The sequence below is a fragment of the Lottia gigantea genome (genome assembly GCF_000327385.1).
Source record: "Lottia gigantea unplaced genomic scaffold LOTGIsca_135, whole genome shotgun sequence".
Lineage (NCBI taxonomy): Eukaryota > Metazoa > Mollusca > Gastropoda > Lottiidae > Lottia > Lottia gigantea.
The window spans coordinates 554,247-564,481 of NW_008707526.1; the positions used below are offsets into that span (position 1 = coordinate 554,247).

The 10,235-nt window shown below is 32.6% G+C and overlaps 1 protein-coding gene across 1 annotated transcript; it reads right to left on the bottom strand.

The window, feature by feature from the left end:
* Positions 1 to 2,425: 2,425 nt before the first annotated feature.
* LOTGIDRAFT_172528 (hypothetical protein) lies at positions 2,426 to 4,021 on the bottom strand (the record flags this gene model as incomplete). The annotated part of the gene is made up of 2 exons (XM_009049415.1): positions 2,426 to 2,445; positions 3,064 to 4,021. The coding sequence occupies 2 exons, from the start codon at positions 4,019 to 4,021 to the stop codon at positions 2,426 to 2,428; spliced, it is 978 nt and encodes a 325-aa protein (XP_009047663.1).
* Between the last annotated feature and the right edge of the window lie 6,214 nt (positions 4,022 to 10,235).

A 10,235-nucleotide genomic window follows, 5' to 3' on the forward strand; every position in this document is an offset into this window, starting at 1 on the left:
CTAGTTTAAAAAGTTAAAATATGACTCCCTGGGTATTGATAGGGACATTAATATTACCTAATGAACAAGGGTCTTGACAGCTCAAAGGGCATCATGGGAAATCTGCAAATTGCCGATAATACATTAGATCCTCTCAGCTATTATTCATGTAGTGCTTGTTGTTAAAAAATTGATTATCCTTTATAACAAGTGACGATTTTGTTTTAACACTTATAATCTGATGTTATTTTCTGCATTAAATTTGGTTGGGGGTGATTTTATCTTGAATATATGTAAATAATCTTCTGAAGTAATAGAAATGTATGAGAATCCAAAATTACTTCAAACTATGAATTTTACTCACTATTTCTATATATGTCTTTTCTATATCAAAAAGTATATTAAAATAATGAGTCATCATTTTAACATTCAATCGCGGATAATTCTGGACATGGATTTGTAGGATCAAATTTTGATGGTGAGCTGTGAACACTATTACTGATTACTCAGCTTAAAAAATTGGTTGATATTAGTCTTGAATATATGTGAATAATCTTTAGAAGTACTTGAAATGTTAGAAAATCCCCAAATTCCTTTAAAAAACACTTGAAACTAGAAATTTTACTCACTGTATGTCTTTTCTACGTATCACAGAGCATCTTAAAATGATGAGTCATCATTTTAACATTCAAACACGAATAATTCTAGACATACATGGATTTGAAGGCTCCAATTTCAATGGCGAGCTTTCAACACTATATCTGATGAGCTTAGCTAAAAAAAATTCCTGTTTCTGAGACTGAAGTATAATTGGTAAAAAAAATTGCACATCTGTCCCTTTAAATTTGTTTTACTGAGTTATAGGTTTCAGTAAGCTGTTATAGCAAATGTTTAGAAGATTCTCTTTAAAGCTTTAAAAACTTCTAGATAGGTCCAGGGTTCATTACAGACATTATAAGATAGGCCTTCATCCCTGTTTCCCCTGTAGTGTAAGTGGTGTAGGTCCAGGGGATGAATATTGAAGTGAGAGTTTACTGGGTATATTCGTTAAAATTTTGTATAATAGTCTAAAAGAAGAATTGAAAGAATTGATTTAAAACGGTTTAAAAATTATATTGTTTTTGTAAAAGTTTTATCAGTTCATGAAACACGGATTACTCCCTCTAATAAAATTAATAGTAAAACCGTTCTGAACTTCACAATAGATATTGACTTATTATTTGTCATCGGGAGACTAGACTTAATAAAATCAATGTTATTTTTTTAAGCTGGCACTCACTCTCCATTTTAAGAAATTAAAATCATTATTGTGCAGCTGGGTAACATAATTGATATGTTATCTGATTCATGATTGATGAATTGTCAATTTATATGTAAAAACTAGGGTCAAAACAAGGCTTTTTTTTCATTGAGGCAAAAATCTTTGAAATCAGACGTGTCTTTCATCATAATTCTTATGGTAGACTCCAAACAGTTACCACTTGTACATCAGTTACAACCTTTACCATAGATATCAGTTATACCATCGACATCAGTTACCACCTTTACCATAGACATCAGTTACACCATAGACATCAGTTACAACCTTTACCATAGACATCAGTTACCACCTTTACAATAGATATCAGTTACACCATAGACATCAGTTACAACCTTTACCATAGACATCAGTTACACCATAGACATCAGTTACAACCTTTACCATAGACATCAGTTACAACCTTTACTTTACCATAGACATCAGTTACACCATAGACATCAGTTACAACCTTTACCATAGACATCAGTTACACCATAGACATCAGTTACAACCTTTACCATAGACATCAGTTACAACCTTTACCATAGACATCAGTTACAACCTTTACCATAGACATCAGTTACAACCTTTACCATAGACATCAGTTACCACCTTTACCATAGACATCAGTTATACCATAGACATCAGTTACCACCTTTACCATAGACATCAGTTACACCATAGACATCAGTTACCACCTTTACCATAGACATCAGTTACCACCTTTACCATAGACATCAGTTACCATCTTTACCATAGACATCAGTTACACCATAGACATCTATAGGTCATCTGATTCGTTCATCAATTGCGGTTCAAAGATTCATAATGTGATATGAAATGAATTATTCATGAGATCAAAGCCATCATCAGTTTGATGTCCTATGGGAGTATAATAAGAAATATAATTAAGGAGCTTTTGTTGTATATCTCAGAAGGTGGCTTGTTGTAAAGTAGTCTGCGGTCAGATAGGTACAGATAATCTGAAAAATTACTGCTAATAGGATCAGTAGCAGTAGCAGCTGGCAGACAGGATATGTGGCAACAATGAAATCTCGTGAGTTATTTTGGGGAAAACAGTCTTCACATTTTATTGCTCTGGTTAAAATTATGATTTTAGAGTATGATGTTGATGATGGAGTAAGCTTATACTTCATTTTGGCACTCTGAAATAATTTTAAAAAGTCCATTTTATTAAGCATATGTCTACAGAAATGTTTCTTAACACAGAAGCAGTGCCATACTACAATCAACTTTCTACCATTGATTAAGTACCAAAATACAGAAAATATAGAAAAAAAGATTCCCTAGCCATGTCAATAGGATACATTAACTAAAACAATGTTCAATCTATTTATACCCAGACAATGCTGACATCAGTAAAATACTTTTTATTCCTGATAATTTTGTATTTTGAGTTATTTTTGTTTGTTAGAGACAGAAATAGTGTCATTGTTCTATTTTACAACAACTGCTGTGAGCCTTACTCATTATCTCATTACTTGAGGATAGATCATTGTATTTTTTCTTTTTTTGTACTGAAAAAGATACTTAAGATTTGATGTAAAAATATCACGAACAAAATTAGAGAAATGCTGTAAGCTGAAGCATATACAATGAAATTGTGTTTTAAGTCTAACTGATGTGCATCTGAATAGGCTAACAGAAAACAGAGTACAGGGGGGTAGGGGGTGGTTGACCTTGGTTGAGAAAAACCCTAACAATATACCCCAGATTGAACCTTTGACCTTCAGGTTAGTGAGCTTGATTGTGTCCCAACTTACTGAAAATTAGGAACACAAATCTTAAGGTCAGAAAAATTCCTATTGTTTCAGCTGAAAAGCAGATTATGATAAAGTCTTCCTTAAGTTTTAAGATATACAGGGGATCAAATGATTTCATATAAGCTTCATGATTTATAGGGGACTTCATATAAGCTTCATGATCTATAGGGGACTTCATATAAGCTTCATGATTTATAGGGGACTTCACATAAGCTTCATGATTTATAGAGGACTTCACATAAGCTTCATGATTTATAGAGGACTTGATATAAGCTTCATGATTTATAGGGGACTTGATATAAGCTTCATGATCTATAGGGGACTTGATATAAACTTCATGATTTATAGAGGACTTCACATAAGCTTCATGATTTATAGGGGAGTTCATATAAGCTTCATGATTTATAGTGGACTTCACATAAGCTTCATGATTTATAGGGGAGTTCATATAAGCTTCATGATTTATAGGGGACTTCACATAAGCTTCATGATCTATAGGGGACTTGATATAAGCTTCATGATCTATAGGGGACTTGATATAAGCTTCATGATTTATAGGGGACTTGATATAAGCTTCATGATCTATAGGGGACTTGATATAAGCTTCATGATCTATAGGGGACTTGATATAAGCTTCATGATCTATAGGGGACTTGATATAAGCTTCATGATCTATAGGGGACTTGATATAAGCTTCATGATCTATAGGGGACTTGATATAAGCTTCATGATATATAGGGGACTTCATATAAGCTTCATGATCTATAGGGGACTTCATATAAGCTTCATGATTTATAGGGGACTTCATATAAGCTTCATGATTTATAGAGGACTTCACATAAGCTTCATGATTTATAGAGGACTTCACATAAGCTTCATGATTTATAGAGGACTTCATATAAGCTTCATGATTTATAGAGGACTTCATATAAGCTTCATGATTTATAGAGGACTTCATATAAGATTATTTGTTAAGTGGAATTATTGGTATATGATGCTATATTCCCTGCCAGTCAGTGTTGAAGTGTTGAAAGAGTTAATGAAATAAGAAATGATAAATGTGTTGAATCTATGTAAATGATAACAAGTTCAGTATGTTTTCTCCCATCTTATATTTTCATGTCGGTTACTCTTTCATCATTGTCAAAATGTCAGAATATAGATTTTTTTTATATCAAAATTACCAATTTCATTGAAACAAGCCATCAAACATGTCTGGTTGTGCTGACCTCAGGCCAGAGCATAGTAATTCTCTAGTTTTACAAATAGACCTAAATCTAATGCTTTAATGGTTTTTAAAATCTGACAATTGATCACCTCAATAAAAGGAGCATTATAATTTATTTCATAGGTCAAAAAATGTTTTTTGCTCAAATTTATGAAAACTATACACTAACATCTATCTCTAGATTTTAGTTATTGTGTCTCTAAACTTATCTGAAAGTTTTAACCTTAATTTTTAACGGAAAACGATGTAAAAGGCTTACGTTAACCTTTTTAAGTTCATTATGCTTGTTGGAAGATGTAGGAAAACTATTTAAGCAAACTGAACACCTAATTGTAGAGGAATGTGTCTCCTAGGTATTCTAAAAGTTTCAACTTGAAATATCGAGTCTTTTTTTCATTACAATATATTTGAACTCTGCTTAGAGTGAAGTGTATAATGTTATTGCTACTAGGTAACAGTGTCCAGGCATATATCACATATTAGTCTTGTAGCTGTTAAAACACATGGTAGTGATGAAAGGGTTAAAAATAATATTAGGATGTTTGTCAAGTTTTTAGGTGAGGTATGGGGGAGAAATGGTAAAACATTCAGTAAAGTATTATGATTGTGTTTGGTTGAATATAAATAATAGTAAATTAATTAGCATCTCGTATCAATTCTACTACTCATAATGTTACTGTCAAGTTTAGGAAGAAACATGACCGATATGATAATATGTAATTAAGAGCATTATGTACTTCATCTAAAATACTGAAAAACAGTTATTCTGTAGCATCTCAGTCAGAACTCTCATTTAATATAGAAATGAAACAAAATCATTCATATGAATAGATGAAGAACACCACAACTTTGTGTTATGAGTGAAATTTCTTTGCCTAAAGATATGACAAATAACATTTTGTTACTCATTTGATGTTGTTATTCTATAGATCTATTCATACTGATATACAATAGAAACATGATGTGTTATAATAAGTAAATTACTTTGCCTAAAGATGTGACAAATAACACTGTGTAACTCATTTGATGTTGTTATTCTATAGATCTATTCATACTGATATACAATCACCAACACGTCTATGATGTGACTGGTATCTCCATCTGTGTATTATATTATTAAATGATAGTGATGTCTGACCCACTGTAATTTACCCAGTGTCCCTTGTGTACGACCTAATTACTCACTGCATTGATTCCATCATTTGCTTATTGATTTTATTCTCAATCTCTGGGAAAATTGCTGAGTGAAGTTACGAATCATGTCGAAACTGATTATCAGATTTGACTAGATGGAGCTGAGTGTTTTAACGTAGATTATATACTGATGGTTCTGTGGTCTTGTTAGAGCTGCTTGTCACAACTCGACTTGTATTTATGGTGATTAATAGATACACGTTGATATCCTCCTCAATTAAATGACCATTATGGCTGTATATATAATTCACGCATCATGTTACTACCTACTTTCATTTCTTCATCTGACATTTTGACTCTGATTCTATTACTGAATCTATTGATATAGATCAATGACCTTATATAAGATGTTGACTTTCCGTTGAAAATGTCAAAACCTTCTATCAAACTTTTTTGCTGTGTCAAGTTATTTGATAAAAGCTATTAAACTTTGACTAGAAATAAATCAGCTATAGGAAATATTGTTTCCTATGTGTGGATCTGTAAATAAACCTTTGTCTATAGCCCAGAACAATCAGGCTCTGGATCATCTCAGATGATGTGCCACTATATTTTTAACGTGTTTTTTAATGTTTTTATAATAATTGATAATTTTTGTGTCAATGAACAAGGTTTGAACTATTATAGTTCACAGATTTAAATTATATTTTTTATGAAGAGAACTTCTTTAATTAAGGAACTGTGTTGATTTAAGCCCTGTTTAGATTAGAATGCTACCAAGTTCGAGGTCTAGACCTGGACGCGATAGACACTGTTGACACTATTACAATTTCGAGCGTTCCTAGAACAGATATATAACAATAGTGTGAATGATCTACTCTTCTCAGATGCATTTTATTGGAACTCTTCACTAAAGAGTTAACTATAGACGTTCTATTAACAAAGGCAAATTAGTCTGCTCACAGAAACTGTAGAACATGTCAAGGGGTCAAGACCCATGCGTAAGAACTCTTCTCGAAATTCTTGACCGTTTACACTACTAAATTTTAACTGTTCTGTTCTTTTCTGAGAACTGTTCCGAAACCACCTCACTTAGGTAGTCTAGGTTGGACTTGTTCTCAGAACGCTCAACCGTTTACACTAGTAATTTTTTATCTGTTGCGTACTTGGAACTGTTCACATAACAGATAATTTCAGTAATGTAAACAGGGTTTTAGTAAGATACAATGTTCTCTACATTGGATCAGAAATAATAATCACCAACATCCCTGTAGTTGAATGACTAGAGTATTAAACTTAAGACAGAAGAAAGAAAGGAATAATTAAGAGTAAAAGTGAAGATAAATCTTAGAATGTGATCTACTAGAGAAAAACAATGAGATAGGATCAATAGTTAATCTTCCTACTCTTGTTACGATCTTGTTACTTACTGAAGAAAGAAAATGGTAGGGTGGCTGATTAGAAATGAAATGAGTTTTACGTCCTACTTTTCTGTTTCTGATTAAGCTTATGAAGACAGACAACACCATGAAATGTTCATTGAAAGAGATTTTGCCTTTTTTATTTTCAACTGCCTTGGGATCCTCCCAACCCTGTTATCATCAGTGCTTAAAAAACAAATTTAGAATTCAAAATTAACTTCAGATAAGGAGAAAAAAAGCCTTAGATTTAGAAGTGTGTAGAAAATTCGTAATTTAAAGATTTTAAGACGGGAGTATTTTATTTGGTTTTATATTAAGTTGTATGACAATTGATTGAGCAACCTCTATGAATGTGCTAACCAATTTCTATTCAATACAACATGCAGTAGCTGATAAACATTGATCAGCATGGATGATTTTTTAAACGACGTGAAGAATTCAACGAGACTAATTCTCTCATCTAATTCATGTTTGTCAATCATTATAACAGAATGACTCACTTTAAAGGGGGGTTACCACTTAGAACTGGGACAGCTAAAATGAGAATCCTTTAGCAGGCAAATTTTTTCACTTTTAATGATTTAATGATTAGAAATGGAAATGAAATGAATGGAGTTTTACATCCTACTTTTCTGCACCATGTGGGCTAATGAAGATGGGCAACGCCATGCAGAGTGTAATGAGGGAAATTTTGCCAGGACAGGTGCATTAGCCTGCTCTTTTTCGATTTCCAACTGTCGAGCGATCTTTAACATGCACAGCCTTTAGCACACGGGGTCTCGGTTTATTGTCCCATCCGAACGACAAGATGCTTTTTCCATGTCAGCCCTTCTCACCTGCATCACTGACAAGGGGAAACCGGGTCGAAAAATCTGAACGTCGACCTATGCCGGGATTGAACCCTAGACCTTCAGGTTAGCGAGCAAGCATCTAACTCACTGAGCCACCGCGGCTCCCTTTAATGATAAGAAAAAAAAAAAATTATAACCTAAGACTTTATTGTTTCTATAAACAGATAATAGTCCAACAGTGGACCACACTCTAGAATATAACCTAGAGTTAGGTAATAGCTGGTGATTCTATAAACAGATAATAGTCCAACAGTGGACCACACTCTAGAATATAACCTAGAGTTAGGTGATAGCTGGTGATTCTATAAACAGATAATAGTCCAACAGTGGACCACACTCTAGAATATAACCTAGAGTTAGGTGATAGTTGGTGATTCTATAAACAGATAATAGTTCAACAGTGGACCACACTCTAGAATATAACCTAGAGTTAGGTGATAGCTGGTGATTCTATAAACAGATAATAGTCCAACAGTGGACCACACTCTAGAATATAACCTAGAGTTAGGTGATAGCTGGTGATTCTATAAACAGATAATAGTTCAACAGTGGACCACACTCTAGAATATAACCTAGAGTTAGGTGATAGCTGGTGATTCTATAAACAGATAATAGTCCAACAGTGGACCACACTCTAGAATATAACCTAGAGTTAGGTGATAGCTGGTGATTCTATAAACAGATAATAGTCCAACAGTGGACCACACTCTAGAATATAACCTAGAGTTAGGTGATAGCTGGTGATTCTATAAACAGATAATAGTTCAACAGTGGACCACACTCTAGAATATAACCTAGAGTTAGGTGATAGCTGGTGATTCTATAAACAGAAAATATTACAACAATGGATCACTTTCTTGATGCCTGTTGGTTCTGTAAACAGACAATAGTAAATACAGCAATGGATCACTCTCTGTCACACACAAGATTCACACAAGCACAATCATATATTGTACCAGGAAAAACGAAATGTTGATGAAAAACATACCTCTGATAGGTTAATCTGCTACATGATCTCTACCATCACAAGATTACAGCTGATCTCAGCTACTGTCAACGTAAGATTGTAATAAATCAGGAGCAATAATTTGTACGTGTTTTTTTTTTAAATGTGAAGAATATTGAATATTGAGCTTGTTATTTCAATATTTCGCTTCACTAAGCTCAACAGTGGATCACAATGAATCTAGAGAAAGTTCTTAGAGAAGGTTTTTGTCTTGTCTATCTGATACTCATTGCAATATGTAATTTCAATATTTCAACAATCCTAGTAAGGTTGGAAACTGTCATCTTGGCAACATAGTTAGTACAGTTAAATGTTTGTCAAAAACTCTATTTTCAAAATTATTTGATGTATTTAATATGATACCAAGCATGTTAGTTTTATATTCCATTCATTTGCAGTTGCAAAAGATATCAGAATTGTATATAATGATTCTATATGACTTTATGCTGAGAAGAGTTTAACATACCTTTAAGAGATTTCTTGACATTTTATGTGTATCGAAGACACTGATGGCAACAATTTCCACCATTTGAATTATTGCAAAGGTCCTTGGATATTATTAGCGATAGTCAGGTTATAAAACACATTCTTCAGTGGAACTGCTAGACTAAAAATTGGAATGGTGCAAATTGCTGCTTTCTGTGTCCATGATACATATAAAGATAGCTTGCCAGGCAAGGTAATATACGCCCACTGATAGCTTTGTTTGAAATTGAATATTTGTTAGAAAATAGCAAACATAGACACCAGGAAATATTCAACTTATACCCAAATCCATCACAATCTGTGCCATCACAAGTTAAAAATCAAACACATTTGTAAGAATAATGGCAATAACTTGTATTTTATATTTCAAAAGGTTTAGTTTTGATTGTGATCAATTTCATCAAGTTGTCAAATTTGTTTTAGACTTCTGCTTTGTAGAATAAAAATTACGTGTTTTACAAGATTTTTGATCAGATTTATCCTTGGGTGATTTCAAGTCTGTCATGAATTGTGTATTTGCAGATTATATTCAAGCAAATTAGGTTGAAATATTTTTTTTAAAGTTTTATGTATCGAGTTTATGACAGGTGGGAGTTGCTAATATTTACCACCTTTTTTCTCCTGTTGAATTTAATCTTTTTATATCCTTACATTTTTTTTCTCGAAGATTTGATTAGTTTGCATGAAATGCAATGGATTTGTAAGTATACTTGATTGCAGCTGTCTTGGCTAATAAGGACAAGAAAAGAATTGAATTTTACTATTATGACAGTTTATCCATTAGAAATAATTCTATAAGTAATTACTGCTCAATGTGCCACAGGAATATGAAAAAATGTGATAAATTAACAAAGTTTTAATTCAAATAATAAAATAAACTAAAATAAATACAAAGCACTGTGTAAAAACAACAGTTATAAAAATAATAATATGTACTCTAACACAAATCTATGAAATATACTTATGATCATGCGACTACTTAGGACTGGGCAAAAATAATCAATATATAATTTTGATTATCGAATTTGTAAATGATAAAAGTCAGT